Source organism: Pleurodeles waltl, chromosome 3_1 (assembly GCF_031143425.1).
Source record: "Pleurodeles waltl isolate 20211129_DDA chromosome 3_1, aPleWal1.hap1.20221129, whole genome shotgun sequence".
NCBI classification, from domain to species: domain Eukaryota; kingdom Metazoa; phylum Chordata; class Amphibia; order Caudata; family Salamandridae; genus Pleurodeles; species Pleurodeles waltl.
In genome coordinates, this window is record NC_090440.1 from 1,332,412,602 (window position 1) to 1,332,431,440 (window position 18,839).

Genomic DNA, 18,839 nt, shown 5'->3' on the forward strand with positions numbered 1-18,839 from the left:
GTTCCTAGGGCTGAGTGGCAACTGCTTTGTGTCTGATTTTTCCCTATGATGGGATGATGGATAATATTGTGGCAGTTAAGCGAAGTCTTCTGCTTCCAGGGAGTGTTTATTTTGGAAGGGGAAGAATCAGGCTACCTTATGAGCATCTGGAAATGTTCCTGGGATAAGGGAAGCATTACTATGTGGGGTAAGAGGCGTAAGGATCTCTCCTTGTAGTGAGTTGATGTTTGAAGGAACTGTGTGCTTTTTATATAAATTTGTCTTTAGAGAGTTCAAAATGCTGGAAAGATCCATGTACAAGACAGGTTTCAAGGCAATTCATTTGATGCTGCGGCGATGGAAGATTCCTGCAGGAGCCGGGGCCATGGAAGTGATAACTATGTTGGATCTGATTTTGTTTATTCTCTTGAGTAAGAGGTTGAAGGCAGTACCTTTTTTCAAATGAAGCAGGGAGTGAGTTATCGGAGAGGATTGGTGCCGTGTGTGACAGCCCTGAAAGGGGCTTTTTGTTCTGTTGGTTGCTTCATTGATGATGTTGTAGTAAGAGGCTATAGCTTTGATGGGAGATTGATGATTACAGCTGAGTCTTTGGAGTTGGGTGAGGTTATCCTGGTGTTTTGATCTTTTCTATTCCTTCTCCTGCTTTTTATAATGAATCATTTCTATCTGATAGAGAATGTTAGCTGCAGATTCCTTGCCTGAGAATATTCCTCAGGTGTCAGAGTGAATCTGAATTTTGGAGCAATCCATTTGCTTGCCGGCTCATGTCTTATCTGCCCCCTACCCTGGAGACAGGATGGTAGCTTGTACTTGCACGGCACCTACGTCCACATTCTCATTGTCTGCCCTGCCTACAGATGCCACCTGCTGTTCACGGTGGGCCAGAAGTATTCTCAGTTTGGTGTGCTGTCCTTTGGCCTTACTAGTGCCCCTCTGGTGTTCACCAAGGTGATGGCGGTAGTTGCAGCACATCCACAGAAGTCTGGGGTTCCATTCTTCTCCCTATCTTGACGATTGGCTGTTAGAGGCAAGCTTGCACCAGGCAGTCTTTTCCCAACTCGAGACTACGGCGGATCTCTTGCACTTGCTGGGGTTCACTATCAACGTGCCGAAGTCACACCAGATTCCGTCTCAGATGCTCCTTTTAAACTGAGCTGTTCTGCATACAGTGCAATTTTGGGCTTATCCTTCGGAATAGCAAGTTGAGGAAATTTGAGCAAGGCTTCTGATGTTTCAGCCTCTATCCTGAATGTTGGTGAGACTGACTCCGAGGCTGTTGAGTCTCATCGCCTCTTGCATCCTCTCAGTAAAACATGCCAGTTGGCCTTTGCGGGCTCTGCAGTGGGACTTGAAGACTCAGTGAGCATAACATCAGGGAAATCTCACCAACCTGGTCCAGATATCGGAAGAGAACTGTTAAAGACCTGCAATGGTGGCTAAGGGACCTCGATTTGGCCAACAGCAGGCCTCTTTCTCTTCCCCACCCAGAGCTCAGAGTGGTGACAGATGTAAATTCTGGGTTTGGGCGACAATCTAGAAGAGGTGGAGATCAGAGTCCTCTAGTCCCCAGCTGAGTCTCGGCTCCACATCAGTCTCTTGGAGCTGAGAGTGAACCGACTGGCATTAAGTGTTTCTTCCTTCTATCAAAAGAAGGCTAGTTCAAGTGTTCACATCCAACACGACTGCTGTGTGGTATTGCTGGGCGGAATGGTGTCGTGGACCCTGTTTCAAGAGGCTCTGCGTCTTTTGATGTGGTTAGAACATCAGAGCATATTACTTGTTGTTCAGCATCTTGCGGGCTCTCAATCGCCAGAGCGAACAAACTCGGCCATCAATGCCTAGCAGATCAATAATGGCGTCTCCATCTGGAGATGGTGAAAGATCTCTTTCAAAATTGGGGAGAGCCTTGGTTAGCTCCGTTTGCCACTGCAGAGCACACGCAATGTCAGCAGTTCTGCATGCTGGGGTTTCTCTGGCGGCTCTGGTTTAGAGAAGCTTTCCATCTCTACTGGAGTTCAGGACTCCAGTAAGTTTTTTCGCCAATACCGCTCCTGTCCAGAGTTCTCAGGAAGACAAAGGACGACTGGGCCCTAGTCATCTTAGTGGCTTTGTGCTTGGCACAGAGGCTGTGGTATCATAACTCCGGAGCATGAGCAACTTTCCTCCAGTCAGACTCCCCATTAAGGAGCATCTTCTGTCCCAGCAACAGGGCAGGGTACTGCACTTAAACAGTCCAGTCTCCATCTTCATGCATGGATAGAGCAGCGACAGTTGAGGGTGTTTGATCTCCCTCCTAAAGTATGTGATGTCATTCTGGCAGCCAGGCATTCTTCTACTAAAACTATTTTGGTCTGTTAATGGGACAAGTTTCTGGCTTGGTGTTCATCTAAATCGGTTGATCATCTGTCTCAACCTTTATCTGAAGTTCTTCTATTCATTATATCATAGCCCCGGCAAGGCTTTCCTTTGAGCACAGTTAAAGGATATCTGTACTCCATTTCTGCCTCTGTAGGGTTGCTGAATAAACCTTCCCTGTTTGTCACCTTTTGTAACTGGATTCCTTAAAGTTTTGCAGCATATTTTCATCCCACACATTATGATCCAATTAGATTTGAATTTAGTTTTGCAGCGTGAACCTTTTCTGAATTTACATGCTGTACATTATTCTGCCATTTAGTGGTTAGGTTCGAAATTGTCTCCAAAATCTGTTTTGTTCCTTCTTTGGTTTTTGACATGTTGGATGTCGACGTACCTCCATTTGGTGTCCCCAGTCACGTCTCTCTGGAAGTTCCCACATTTGGTCGGCATCTTCACCAGAGAAGAAGGCAGAGACATTTTTCGAGGGTTTTTGGAGAATGCCCATGCAGGTTGCTCCCTGGACAGCTTGATGGAGAACACGCCTTTCAATTCTGTAAGAATTGCCACCACAAGTACTCGCGAAAGGGCAATCATCCGGTCTGTAATCTGTGCTTACCAGTGGACCATTGAAGCAAAGACGGCAATGCATGTGCCGCATTCACAGCTAAGAGTATGAGAGAGGCAGAGGTGTGTACATCAATCTGTGCTGAGTCAGCATGCCCCCCTTCACTTTGAGATTTGGGACTGGCGAGTGACGAGGAGTAAAACGTTGCTGAAGGAGCAGAGGGAGAAGCAGCAGAGGTAGACTTAGAAATCTTCAATGTAGAAGCAGCGGAGGTCCACTTAGAAATCTTCGATGAAGAAACCCAGGGGGTAAAGGACTTGTGAAAACACGAGGTAAGAGAACCATCTACCTCAAAAAAACAAACAAAAAAAAGGCCTGAGCTGCACAAAACAGACTCAAGAGCCTTAAAGGGAGCTTAGGGTGCAGCCACGACCCAAATTAAGGATACCCTTGTAACCCGTGATTGGGATACTGCAGGTGGGAAAACTCTGAAAAATCTGAGCCATCGAAAGACCGAGGAAAAAGGCCTCAATGCCCAAAAACAAGAGATCACGACCAGAGCAGCAAAGCTCGATGTTTTTTCGATTGATCGCTCAATCTTTGATGTTGAAGAGGATGTCAGCTGGCAATCTCAACACCCAACTTAGGGGAGCTGAGTTAGAGAAAAAGAAGAGAGCTTGAGGCCGAAATGGTGATTGTTTCAGAAATGCTAGGAATTTGACGAAAGCCTGCAGGAGTTTTGAATTACAATGGTACTGTCGACAAAGAAATGGGGAGAATTAGGTGTTGAAGAAATCGAGTCACTGACAACACCAGAGCCACAACCAGAGGAAGAAGATAAAATCTATTATAAGGAGGAAGAAGAGCAACTTTCTTGTATGTACCAAGGATCTGAGGGGTCTGAATACTCGCCGGCTCACTGGCAGGATTTAGAAAACTGAGTCATCCAAGGAAGGAGTGGAAAGTTACCCTTACAAACCATTACCACCAGATTACGTAGGAATATACAATCAGGTGATAAAAATAGCAGTGGATAACTATGGGGTACAACTGGTGGAAGAGAAACCACAGGCATGTTTCTTATGGAGACCATTTTTTACCCATTCAGTCCAGAAATCAATTTCTGCCCATGCTACCAAGTGTGTTAGGCCAAAGCAGAGAGGCATTCAAAGAGCCAGGCTCATGCAGAGCTATCACTCCAAAGGCAGAAAAAAAAGTCGTTATCCAAGGATCCAACGTATATAAGGGGTTCAGTGCCAGCTGATTCTATTATTACAGCTACAGCCAGGAAAAGGGCAAACATTCCATCAACCTCAGGTCCTCCTCCAGACAAGGAGAGCAAACGGCTGGACCTAATGGGCCAAAAATTTGAAAGAGCCTCCAATCAATGGTGCATCGCAAATTCAAACGCTCTGCTAAACCGCTATGCATACCAAAACTGGAATTAAATGGAGTTGATGAAACGTTTACCTAAACAATACCAGAAGAGAGCAGCACACTTGGTGGAAGAGGGTAAGAACATTGCCAACACCCGCCTAAAGTCTGCACTGCACGCGGCAGACACATCCAGCAGACAAATGATGAGAGCCATTGCATTACATCACCACGTGAGGCTTAGAATATCTGGGTTCAAACCAGAGGTACAAGCGAACCTTCTAAATGCCCCATGCAGCGGCGAACAGCTGTTTGGAAGTGCAGTTGTTGAAATTCTATATCATCTAAAGGAGGATAATGAAACTGCCAGATCCATGGGAGCGGTGCGGTTAAGAGGGAACACACAGGAACAGCTCCCCTAAATAGACTGTCGAGAAGAGGTAGCTTTCAATCGAGCACTTCGCACCAATCATTTCAAGGAGGCAGCCAATCAACACTTCCGCATCAGGGGTGGCAATGCAATCGGTATGGGCAGCCTTTTCGAGGCAGAGCACATCGAAGAGGGCTTCCACAAAGAGGAGGGACAATACCCTCAAATAAGTGACTAACTGGAACTATAAACACGCCCTCAAACAACATCTCTGTTGAAGAAAAACAAGGAACATCCTCTTTTACACAACGCACTGGTATGAGAACGAATAAAAACCTTTCTTAAGGAGTGGAAAAAGATCACATCAGACAACTTGATTCTAAATCCAATTCAATACGTATATTGCATAGTACTTTTGAGAACACCGCCACCAAGAAGACCAAAGGTGAGAGCTCTTTAAATGGAAGAAACAGTCCGACTACTCATGGAGGTAGAGTTGCTGGAGAAAGATTAGCAATCCGCAAACTTCAAATTCAACGTATTTCCTCATCCCAAAAGTAAGTGGATCTCTACGACCTATTCTAGACCTGAGATTTATAGGCCAATTCATAAAGACACAAAAATTAAAGAAGACAACATTACAAGAAGTTATACCACAACTAATAAAATCGTAGATTTTATGGCAGCAATAGACTTGAGAATGTATGTGTGCATTTTCCAATGAATGCAAAACCGAAGAAATATCTTGGGGTTTTTGATAGACAAAAATCATTACCAATTCAGAGTGCTAGAATTCCCCCTTGCAGGGGTGGCAGTGTATCTGAGAAGGAAGGACATTAACAAATTCACATATCTGGACAACTAGCTAATAAAACCAGACTCTTATACAAGATGCAGAGAACACATTCAACAAGTGATGAAAACACTATTCACCTCAGTATTCTCCAATATGGAAAAATCGTCTGTGGAACGAGAGCAGGAAAATGTTTTTAGGAGCTAGAATAGACTCTATCCACGGGAAGGTTTACCCCAGTGAGGGGAGTCAAGACCCTATTGAGAGAAACGCAGCACTACCAGAAGGGGCTAGCTCTGACAGTGGGGATGTTACTGGTAATGATGGCTTCCTGTATCCCTTTGGTCCCACATGCAAGACTTCACATACCACCATTACAGGAATGGCTGCAAAATCAATAGCCACAGGCAACAAGAGGTTGGGAAGAGATAGTGTTTGTCACGCAGAAGGTGGAGGAAGAGAGAGGATGGTGAAGCAGAGCACCGATAACTCAAGGAAGAACATTCCTACAATCAACTCACATTGACCATTACAACAGACGCTTCGCATATGGAATGGGGTAACACCTGGGTGATCTCCGAGTACGAGGAGTGTGGAAGGAACAGGAAGCGGCTCAACATATCCACCTTTTGGAACTAAAAACGATGTTCCTAGCCTTAAAAGCATTTCATAATGGGCTTCGGGGAAAGACCATTTTAATCCAAACGGACAATACAACAACCATGTTCTATGTCAACAAATCAAGGGGGAGGGGCTCAGTTTCTACCTCTGTCCAAGTTAGCACAAGAAATTTGGAGATGGGCAATACATCTACCGGGGAAGAACAACCTTGAGGCGGACAGTTTGAGCAGACAAGTTTCTTGCTCTCACAAATGGGTACTCAGCCAGTCAGTTCAACAGAGGATCTTTCTGGTATGGGGAACCCCAGAAATAGATCTGTTCGCAACACCTTTGAATTCCAAATGCCAAACCTTCATCTCCAGACAGCTATACCACCAATCACTGGGGAATGCACTGTCGATTAATTGGTTAGGGAGATTGGTGTACCCTTTTCCCCTCCAATACCATTGCTACACATGGTGATCATAAAATGCATAATCAGCAAAATGGTATTCTAATTGTACTACACTGAGCAAGACAAACCTGTCGGATTTGCACAAGAAAAATAATAAAGCTACCATTAGGACCAGCTCAGTTATCAATGGAAGAAGGAAGGGTTCTACACCCAGAACCAGAATCTTTGAATCTGGCAGCATGGCTCCTGAGGACTTAGAGTTTGGGCATCTAAAACTGCCAGAAGAAACAATGGTTGTCCTTAGAGAAGCAAAAACAAAACCTACAACCAGAAAATGCTATGCTAAATGAGAGATATGCACTATGGTGTTATGAACAAGGACTTCTAGAGAAGAATACAAAAGAAAAGATGGTTTTAAAATATTTAACACATCTCTTGGAATGCAATTTAAACTATGCTTCTTTAAATGTACATTTAACAGCTATAGTTGCTTACACAAGAGGACACATAAGGAGACGTGTTTTCACAATACCAGTAGTGAAAAGGTTTTTAGAAGGGGCAATAAAAATTGCACCGTCAAAGAGGATACCTGCTCCTACTTGGAACTAAATGTGATTCTCGCACAGTTAATGAAGAGTCCTTTTGAACCTTACATAAAGCATATCACAAACAGTCACTCGAAAGACTGCTTTTTTTAGGGGCTATAGCTTCCTTATGCAGGGTAAGCAAATTGCAAGCGCTCACTTTACAAGAGCCATATTTTCAAATACACAAGGACCGGATTGTGCTCAGAACTGACCCTCCATTCTTACCCAATGTGATTTCACAATTCCACTTAAATAAAAGTATACAAATACCAAGTTTCTTTCAAAATCCAAAGAATCAAGAGGAAAGGATGCACACACTACATGCAAGATAGGCAGTTGTGTTTTATATTGAAAAGAGTAAGACATTTAGGAAAACGAAACAACTTTGTTTTCTTTGCAAACTGTCTTCTAGGAAGACCAGTTAACAAGAATTTAGTTGCAAGGTGGATAGCATGATTAGTTGAGTTGTCACAAGAATGCAAGGAAACTATTGCAAGCAGCTCCAGGAGCTCACTCAACAAGGAAAAAAATAGCAACTATCGCTCTTCTGGCTAATACACCCTTACAAGACATTTGTATGGTTGCAACATGGTAATCCGTTCACGCTTTCACTAGACACTATTGTATAGGTGTACAAATGAAAAAGGAAACATAAGTTGGTCAAAATGTTTTTCAACATCTGTTTAGAAATCAATTTTTATCTTCATCCCAACTATCTCAATAATAACAAACTGCTATAGAGTCAATGCATAGCATGTGAATCCAGAAAAGTCATGCTGCAAAAAGTAAAGTTTCTTACCTGCTGGTGTAGTTTTGCAACTTGAAGAATTTTCTGGATTCACACCCACCCACCTCGACAAGTTGATTTTTTTTGCGGGGTGGGGGGAGAGGGGGGTGGGGTGGGAATCTGAAGATGGTGACCAAATGTGGGGACTCCTGGCTTCCGGAGGAAGTGCACCAACATCACAGGGGACACCAAATGGAGATACATTGATGCCCAGCAACAAACACAAAAAACAAGAAGGGACAAACGTTTTTGGAGATAATTCTGGACCCAACCAGATGGCGGAATAATGCACAACATTGGAATCCCGAAAAGTCTTCAAGCTGCAAACTACAAGGACAGGTAAGAAACTTTACATTCTCACCTTCCTGTTGTGTTCCTTTTTTGGAGCCGATGCACAGCTACCCTTTACAGCCCCTACCTCTCAAAACTGCCTTCCATGTTGCGATGAAATCTGCTAGATGTTTTTTTTTTTTTTTTTAAATCCAGGTGGAGTCTCTCACAAAAGAATTCCCAGTGGACGATCAACTCTGTTAGATTTGCAGTGGCAAAAACAAAATCTTCTCTCAATAGATCATTCTCTGCATTAAGATCTGCAACACACTGGCCAAGAAACAGCCACCTAAGGGCTTAAGAGTTCATTCCACCAGAGCTACAGCGGCATCTACTGCCTTGGCTAGAGGAGTTCCAGTCCTTAACATCTGTCAGGCAGCTACGTGGGCATCAGTGCACACGTTCGCCAAACACTACTGCCTCAACAGTCCAGTCCAGCGAGATAGGCAAAATGCCCGTTTGGTCCTCCAAGACAACTTAGTTAAAAATAGTCTGCAGATCCACCTACGAGGAGAGATTACTTTGGTATCTATTCTAAGATAAGGAATCAGCAGCTGGAAGTCTGTATCCGATGTACAAGGTACTTACCTTCAGTAACGCCTTATCTGGTAGGTAGAGTTGCTGTACTTCCCCTGGGATAACTCCAGCTAGACACACTGCTTACATTATTCATCTAAAGTAGCAACATTAAACAAAAAGTTGTCAATTAGTCTGTCCACATTGGGGACCTGTAAATGCTTAATACAAGCATCAAATGTGGAGCCAGTAATAAAGGCAGGGGCTGCCAAAAGTTTCTGCACGATACTGGCCCTTTCTCTAGACATGGATAACTGGTTACTAACTAAATCATTGGCATTTGCTCTTCAAACTTTACAAGATAAAAATGAAAATCCCCTAATGATTCAAACTTGTGTCTCATGTGGTGCACAGATCCCTGGTCTTACACATGATAGTTATGATGTTATTTTCTATACTATGTAATGCTGTCTTGTGTTAGGATGTGCTGTGCTGAGTTGTTCAGTGCTGCGCTGTCCTATGCCAGGGTGTATTGCATTATGCAGTACTATGCTGTTATATGTTGTGCTGTGTCCTGCATTGTCATATTATGATATGGTATGTTACTTTGTCCCCTATGTTAGGATTTATGTTGTGATATGCTGTTTTATGCTTGAGTGTCTTACTTTGCGTCAAGTATTGCTATTGCCTGTTATGTTAGGGTGTCTTATGTTGTGTTCTGTTTTGCTATACTGCATTAGGTTACATTGTCTTTTGTAATGGTATGGTGTTATGACGTGCTGTACTATGCAGCATCACCTTATGGTTTTGTGTTCTGTAATGATGCAATATTGTTAGATTAGGATGCTTTATCGTGTACTGCGCCACCATAAATCTATCCACTTCGGGGTTCTGTCTGTCCTTGGCCCCTGCAATGCCTACTCTAGAGGACTTACACCCATCAATGCTGTGCTCACTCCAGTCAAGTTGGATTGATGACGTGAGCAGATCTGTTAAATTTGAGCAGTCTTGTAGTTGTGTTCATCTGCCTGTCCCTTGTCAGAATGAAAGCAGGCTTTGGGGAAGAGAGCAATACATTCCCCTAAAATGTTAAGACAAATTCCAATGTTGGCCTGAATTTGAGTTTGTTTGGCAAGGTGTTCTGACACAGAAGCCTTACACAGAAAGCCTAGTGGATTTTGGGTGGTCTGTGTAGGTGCATCAAACCATCCACCCTGTTTACAGTAGACAATTTGATGTATATATATATATATATATTTTTTTTTTTTCAGGCAAACTCTAGAGGCCCCTAAATTTGAACGGGAGGGGTGAGAATGCATGCATTATATTGTACATAGTATATCTTAGATAAGACAGTTGAAGCTGTCTGTATGTGAAACCTGAAAAGGTTAGTACCATTGGGAATGCTAAATTCTGATCTGTATAGTAGTACAATAATAAAGAATTATTAGTACGTTACCTTTCTTTGTATTCTTGGATAAAGGAATTCTAATGACAACCTGACATGTATTTCTAGGCTGAAGGTTACGTGATAGGAAGCTGCATCAAACACATTCCAATTGCTGGTCGAGATATTACATACTTCATTCAACAACTACTACGAGACCGAGAAGTGGGGATCCCTCCAGAACAATCATTGGAAACCGCTAAAGCTGTAAAGGTAAAGCGCAGCTTGTTAATAGTTGAAACGAAAGCACCATAGTAACGTCATGCAGTTGTACTGGCTGTTGATAAAATAATGCAGAATACATTGGTGAGAATGCAAATATACCACGTTTGTTAAGTGAAATATTAAGAGAAGTGTCTTGGCTCCTTTCTGACATCAGATTTGGACTAGTTGACTGAATGTTTTTCCTTCCTGTAAACCTTATGGTTGACTTTACTACATTGTGGTACACTACCTTACCCTATCACTACATTGACTTAACTACATAATTGATGAGTCGGAGCCCAACACTAGATGGCAGGAGTGTACATAGCACGTGACACTGCAGCACTCTACAATAGAAATAGATGCTCACAAAGTAACAACCTCCTTACAGTACCTCTGGCCTTAAGCCTTGCCATAAGCCTAGTCCGATTCCTAAACTGATTCTTTACCATAAATCTCACCCTGGACAACCCGTATTCCCTCATTCACCCCAAACCTTATTCAGTCACTAGATTTAACACTAATTCTACTCTATCTTATTCTTCAGACTTATCTATGTGTTAATTCAATGTAGGTGTCGCCTCCGTTGCTGTACGCGTAATATAGTGGCATGTGGGTCATAATCGGGGTAAATCAATAACCAGGCTTCTTTATTTAGCTTGCGTTATACTATATGTTTTCCTCTTAGCATGACATGCTTCATTATCCTTTATCTGATGAGGTTGAAGCAGTCACCCAAAATGTACTTTTCTATTCCTCAGCCTGCTTGTAGAAATGGGGTTTTCCCTCATACCAGCAGCCTTGCACATTGTTGCTGCTCTTCTGAGAATTGGAATGGATGGGTGAAGCAAAGTGGCCCGAACAATCTATTTCAGAGCCCAGTCTGAGGCCTTCATTTGCACATAGCTTTTAACTGGTCCTGAAAAGCAACTTATTTTGATTAGTTATGTCCCATCTCCTTGTATCATCAATTTATGGCTGTATAGCGTTTCCAATTTGAATGGAATATGTTGACTCTTTCTTATGCCCTCTGTGGCGGCTGTTGCTACTCATAGGTCCTGAAACAAAAAATTTCTGTGGGCCGTACTAACAAAGATTGCGTTTGAGGTATAATTTAATACCAGTGGGTAGTAGATATGAACAAAGATGGCAGAAATTATGCTAGCATTTTGTATCCATCCAGTTATGTTCTGATTCACTGAAACCTTGTCTCTGGCTCTATCTTTTGGTTGTGACAGACTCCCACTTGGTATGTCTATGGTGCCTCGAGCAAGCCATTACTTGGAGGCATGGGGGTATTGCCATGCACCCCATGATGCGGAGGGAGTGCTCCCTCAGGCTCCTTGCTGCCCAACGACCCCATGACCGTCGAGATACCAGTCGTGTGGAAGATCCTGGGACAAAACACGTTAGATAAGTCACATAAAAAGAAATCTAGAAGTGGAAAAGATATTTGTCTTCTCTGCGTCCGTCCAAATCCTCAAGGGAGCATTGGCACTCTAGGCTCCATGGCTCTGCGGAGCCCCAACTGCGCTTCCCTTATTTTCCGGGAGCCTGAGCAACCTCCGCCCAACTTTGAGAATTCGGTGAGGAGATGCACCTAGTTTTTGGGCAGCCCGACCTCTCTGAAGCATCTTAAGGCCCCATGGGTTCTGGAGGGAGCCCTACTAGATTCCAGCCACCAGGTATGCTCTTGGTACCATTCGGGCCCTTTGGATCCAGTACTGGATCCAGAGTGGCGTGGCCAATGGGACAGAGACCACCTCTGGCACCCGCGCATGAGCCGGAGTCCATTGACAGTGCCACCCCCTATCACAGGGGCTCCTGTGGCCTGCTGCTACTGTTCTAGGGGACCCCAATTTCCCAACTCAGCACCCCAGCAAGCTTAGTGGTCCAAGCCCCCACTTCCAGAATCAACCCTGACGTGTTCCCTTCCACTCCACAGGATAGGGAATCCAAGAAGCTTGGAAACCTTTGGAAACAGAATGTTCTATTCCCGCCGAGCACTGTGGGCGGTAAACACAACATGCCTTTTGAGTCATTACTCTCATACTAACGGACTCGTTTGCGCAAGTGCTGCATGTGGTCTTCAGGAGGCCCGAGCCATATTCTCTCAGGTTATTTATTGTCACTGAAAGAGATGTGGCAAAGTTAGTCATTCATGGTGGTCTGGAAATGACTGACTCCTTGGGCAGAGCGATATCTTTGTCAGTGGACCTTCTGCGCCACGCCTAGCTGAGGACAACAGTTTTTTCTGGTGATGTCCATCCAAGCATCACTTGTGGCTCCTTTCTCTTTGGAGAGAAGGCAGACACGGTGCTAGAGCACTTTAAGGACTCCAGGGCTGCGGCAAGGTCCTTTGGCTTCTCTTTGGTCCCTCATCACCGCCAGTCTGCCTTTTGCCACTTTCGTAGCTGAGGAAGGGGTTTCCAACCGCCTCAAGTACCCTCCCACCTGCCACGGCTAGCAAGCTTAAATGCCTTTTCGTGGCTGAGGGTGCAGTTCCCAAACATCACATGGGACAGGTAGCCGGAGGTTGAGCTAGTCCACCACTTCTGGCAGCTATATCCTACAATCCTCTTTACTTTACCCTCCTACCAGCACAAGCATCCATTAGGGGAAGAATACGCCATCACCTTCTCCACAGGGGGTCAATAACCTCAGACCGTTGGGTTCGACAAATTGTACAAAGGAACTACTCCATACCTTTTGTGGTACTCTTCCGCCCATGCGACCCACTTAAGACCTGTTGATAAAGGACCGCCTTTTCTAACTCATCCAGGAAATATCTGATCTCTTGGCAATGGAGCTATAGAGATGGTGTCCGCATCAGAAGTAAGTCATGATTACTATTCCCATTACTTTCTGGTGCCCGAGAAAGACAGAGGCCTTTGTCCTGTACTCGACCTGCGCCTTATCTAACATGAGAAATTTGAAATGCTCACGCTCGCTCAAGTTCTGTCTGCCCTGGATCTGGGAGACTGGGTGGTGGTTTTGTACATGCCTTGCCACAGACTTTACCTGTGGGTCACAGTCTGCCAGAAGCCCTTTCAGTTCACCATGTTGCCCTTTGGCCTCACCAGCGCCCCTCGGGTACTCACCAAAGTGATGGCAGGGTTTGCAGCACACCTGCAGAAGTCTGGGGTTCCAGTTTTCCCCCAACTCGATGATTTGTTTAAGCCTTTATCCTGGGTTTAGACGAGACTGAGACTGTTGAGCCTCCTAGCCTCCTTCATCCTGCTAGTGAAGCATGCCCACCAGCATTTTCAGTCTCTGCAGTGGGACTTGAAGACCCATTGGCGCTTCATCGGGACAATATTTCCAACAGTCAAGATTTTGGAGGGAACTGCAACAAATTTGCAATGGCAGTTGGGTCAACGCTAGACCCCTCTCCCTTCCCCAGCCAGAACTGACTTTAGTGACAGATGTGTTTCTCTTGGGCTGGGATGGCCAGCTGAGGAAGGTGGAGATCAGGGGAGTTGGGCCCCGCATAAACTTGTTGGTGCTTCGGGCAATTTGCTCGGCACTAAAGGCATTTCTACCCTCCATCAAGGGAAGGCTAGCCATGTGTTCACGGAGGACACCACCACCATGTAGTACTACAGCAAGCCGTGCGGGTTTGGGTTGTGGACCCTTTGTCAGGATGCTCAACATCCCTGGACATGGCTGTAATACCAGGGCATATCTGTGGTGGTTCATCACCTAGTATGCTCTCTGAATGCCAGGGCGAGCAAACGCCACACTAGATGCCTAGAGGATCACAAATGGCATCTCGTTCCAGAGCTGGTGCAAGTTCTCTTTCAAGAGTGGGGAGAGCCTTAGTTAGATCTTTTACCCACTGCTTTTAATGCGCAATGTCAACAATTGAGCTCGCTGGAGTTTCCAAGGTACCTCTCACTCAATAACACCTCATCTCGAGTGGAGCTCTGGCCTCCTGTACTGCCTATCTGCCAGCACCTCTTCTTCCCAGGGTTCTCAAGATGATCAGGAATGACCAAGCACAGATTATTCTTGTGGCTAGGTATTGGGCACTAGGAGTGGTGACCCGAGCCACTGGCCCAGAGTTTCGGTCCTCTGGTCAAGCTGTCTCTTCGAAAGATCTTCTGTCACAGCAACAGGCTAGGGCCTGGCACCGGAACCTGCACACCCTCCACCTCCATTCTTGGAGATTGAGTCTCATCTTACAATGTTCGACCTTACTCGCAAAGTCTGTGATGTTATTCTGGCAGCCAGGCGTCCCTCCACTAAGATGATATATGCCTGCCACAGGGGCAGATCTGTGGCATAGTGTGTATCCAGAAGTATTGATTCCACTCTAGGTTTCTCTTTCCCAAGTCTTATTATTTATTCCGTCTTTGGCTCAGTGGGGCTCAGACCTGGGCGCTGTAAGGGCTATCTTTCAGCCATCTCTTTGCGTTTACCTGACCAACCTTCCTTATTTAAGTGACCTGTTGTGACGAGATTTCTCGGAGGTTTGCAACATGTTTCCCTCCAAGCCATTCATTTATGCCCAAGAGGGCTCGGTCTAGGATCCCCTCTTGTTTTACTGGCAGAGAGGCAGAGTCACATGCACACCAGGTGGATTGTAGAAGAGTTCTGCCCATATACTAATCCATTGTGTGTTTCTAATAGTGATGCATCAGACATTAGCAGAGTCATGGGGCCAAGCAGGTCTTCAGGCGAAGCAGTAGCATTAGTTCAGCGTTCGTAGGATCTTAGTGTTACACTCTGGTCCCTCCCTGATATAGGATAGTTTCCCCCCGCAGGCATTGGGTAGGATACCCCATCTGACTGGAGGCAATGTTTGCTCTCTGCTTGGCGGGCGAGATGCCTCCTTTCTCTTCCTCCCCAGCTGTGTGGGCAGAAGTCTTCAGTCGCAGCATTCCACTCTGTATGTAGTAGACTCTCCCAGATTGGCCTCACTGCTTGCTCTGAGGTGCCAAAGAAGGGAAAAGGCTGGCATCCATCTGGAAGTTTCCCTACTACATCCCCATGCGGCTGGTGTGGCACTTTAGCTCGTAAGCTAACTGCGACCAGATCTCCTTGGCCATCCCGCTCCCTCCAACTGCCACCTCAAGCCAACCTTGTCTGTGGAGTAGAGCTCCTTTCTAGCAAGATGTAGGTGGCTGCCGCCCAGCAGGCTCACCTGCCCTCCATGGCTATTGGCTGTTGGTGTGCGGAATGTGTCTTTGTTGCTCGCTGCCAGATGGCTGTGAGGCTAAATGTCGCAGTGCGGGCCACTTACGCGCTAGGTTAGCTTGCGGTCTTTCCTTGAGGGTGGCGCATTGCATTAACCTAGCGTGTCACCATAGTGCCTCTGGCACAGGTGTAGGCTGCTGTCCAACAAGGCACTTCCCCAATTTATAGATGCTTTCGGGCACACTGTAGCCTCTCAGCATGTAGCCATGAGACAATGTTTCAGGGGTTCTGGGCCACTTCTGAGCTAATGTGTTCTCAAGGGCAGCTCACTGATTTTGTAGTGCACTGCCATCTTGCCTTCAGCGCAGCCGGTCCCCGCGTTCTTTCACTTGTTCAGCGGTCCAGTCACCACAGGGCCTGTCCATGCCCTTACTTGCACCCGGGGCCCACACAAGCCCCACAGCCGCCCATGGATCATAGAGAAGGAGGAAATCTGTACAGCCATATCTAAATTACGACCCTCCAAAAGTGCCTGACCCTGAGAGCTAGCAGTGGTTTTCTACAAGTGCTTTGGTCCCATAGAACTCCCATGCTCCCCAAAGTATTTAGTGAGATAATTGAGGAAGGCGGAGTCACCTCAACAGTGAGTCCACCATAAGCCTAGCCAAAACCCAAATGAATTTGGATTGTATCGCCCCATCTCCCTCTTCAGCACAGACGCTAAAATACTTACCAAAATAGGCACCCTGTGACTCCAGTCTTTGATGTAGATGTTGATGCACCTGAATCATTTGGGCTACATCCAAGTGCGCCAATCTGGCGAGAATGAGAATTTGGCCTTTACCCTTCTCGATATTGGAGCTAGGCAATCTTATTGTCAACCTAGATGCGGCAAAAGCATTGGGTACGATCACTTCATGAATGATGTCCTCAGAGAAGTAGGGATGGGAGACCAGTTTGGCTCCTGGTGGGCTATCAGACCTCACTGGTCAAAATTCCAGTTAATGGTTTACTCTTCAACTGGGTGGGCCTCAGCCGAGGTATTTGGCAGTGATGCCCTCTCTTCCCCATCCATTCTGCCCTAAGATTGGAACCACTGGCATAGCGCATAATGGCTAACCCCCGGGATCCAATTCAGCTATCTCTCTCACCAGTCATGAGAGCAAAGCTGGAGGTTTCGAATAAGGTGGGGATCAGATGTGGTCTCACTACTTAAACTTACCCATTTGCGCCTCTCTGCTGTAATTGTGATTTTTCTCCTGCCCTAGATAGATCCTTATATAGCAACTGGCCAGAAGAGGGGTGCAAGACATTGAGATCCCTCACTCCCTTTGAAAAATATCTCTCACATGCACAGATGACAAACATGCCATTTCTGTTATGTAGAATATGCCTAACACTGCATGACATCCTTTCCAAACTGGCCTTTCAGCGGGCCTGGACAAGGACTTGGGCATCACCCTAGACAAAGACCATTTGCTGGAAATCCTAAACCAAGCTAATAATTGTGCGTCACACTCCGGATGGAGGGAGAGACCCTATTGGTTGTATTATACCCCAACATTTTTTAGATAAAATGATGAAGGAAGGCAGCCCTCTCTGTTGGAGGGGGTGTGCAGCTGAGGGGTCCCTCACCCACATATTATGGTCTTACTCCAAAATACAACCCTTTTAGAACTTGCTGTTGACAATGATAGGACAAATCACTAGGTCTGATCTGACTAGATGTCCAGAGGTCATTCTTTTGGGGTGTGTAGGAAAGTGCCACCATCACTTTTTGCCTGGTATTAAGGCAATTTCGACAGACTGCACTGGGTTCCTGCTAACCAGGTCTCTAGTACCAGATCACTTTCCCTAAAACTGTGCAATTGTTCCCCAATTGGTAATACCTTTGGCACCCCTGTAACCTCCTAGTAGGAGGTACCCCAGGTACCTAGGGCATGAGTACAAAAGAGGGTGTCCAAGGGTTGCAGCATGTATTGTGGCACCCTTAGGGAAGCCTCCCATAACTCATGCAGACTGCCATTGCAGGCTGCATGTCTTGGTGCAGCTAAAAGTGAAAGCCAGACGTGGCACACAGCCTGTGTGCCATGCCCACTAGCACTGCTTGCAATATATGTAAGACACCCCAACAGCAGGTCTTCAAGTCCTCAGGCAGGGGGCATTCTATTACACGTCTACATATCGGCAAGAGCAGATATGACCCTGCTATGTCTTGGTTGATACTTAGACATAGCAGGTGATCAGGGAAGCCGTTTTAAGTACATGTGCTGGACACTGGTCAGCACAAGTTCCCTAGCTACATGAGGGCTTCACTGAAACTAGGGATGTTTGGTATCAAACATCTCATATTAATAAACCCTCACTGATTCCATTGATGGGTTTATTAATACGTGCACCCAGAGGTCCCCCCTAGAGGTGACCCCTAAAAAAACTACCAACTGCTGGTGTGACCGACTAGTCTAAACCAGCCTGCCACCAACAGACATGTTTTTGACCCTCAAGGGTTGAGAGCCTACGCTCTCGGGCATTCAGGAACAAAGCCTGCTCTGGCAGGGGTGTTAACGCAACCCTTCCAAAAGGGTGAGCTGCATATATGCATTCCAAGGCATGGGGCTTTAGAGAGCACCGCTCTTGGTATGCAGATCGGCTTCCATCAGAGGAGATTCCGACCCCTGACCCAGGGCCCATTTGGCACCTGGACAGGCAGGAAAATTAGTAGTCAGAGGCTTGTCCACCCTCAGGTCAGTTCCACCCCTAAGCTGAGCTGCCTGATGTTGGCACGAAATTGAAATCTGCCATCTTGGTGATGGCAGAACTAGAAACTCTGGGACAGGGTTATGTCCACTTCCACAGGATGTGGTGATATAGAAGGCATAGTGACCCCAATGATAAGTTTCCCATTGGCTACTACCATACACTCCCCTAACAAGCCTAGATTCAATGTTTAGGGGAGCTCCAGGCTCCAGAAAATCAGATCCTGCCGACCTGAAAGACACAAGAACGGAAGGCCAGTGACGAACTGCGCGCCAATCCTGCTGCTGACTTCGACCTTGGTGACAAGGACAGTGATTTTCTGTTTCTGCCTCCAAAAGTTGGGGAGGACTGCCAGCCTTTGACCCAGAACCAGGAACTCTTGTGCATCTTGCAGGCACACCAAGAAACAGAGAGGACTCCGGACCACCAAACCCAAACAGCGGACTGCAGTCATGCCTCCTAGCCAGAGCTGAAGTGGGCCGGCGGTTTCCGCGTGGTTTCCAGGCCTTCCAAGGACATAGCCCGCCTTGAGTTCGCTCACCGTGAGTTAACCCACTTTGGACTTCTCTGCGATGCATGCAGCCTCATTCTGCAGGC

At 46.0% G+C, this 18,839-nt stretch overlaps 1 protein-coding gene across 1 annotated transcript in view; it reads left to right on the forward strand.

Annotated features, from left to right (window-relative positions):
- The window catches only part of ACTR3 (actin related protein 3), a 220,709-nt gene that overhangs the window by 135,846 nt on the left and 66,024 nt on the right, over nt 1-18,839 (forward strand). Inside the window, exon 7 of the mRNA XM_069224689.1 lies at nt 10,212-10,355. Within this exon, the coding sequence (XP_069080790.1) occupies nt 10,212-10,355 (144 nt within the window). The remainder of the gene's footprint in view (nt 1-10,211; nt 10,356-18,839) is intronic.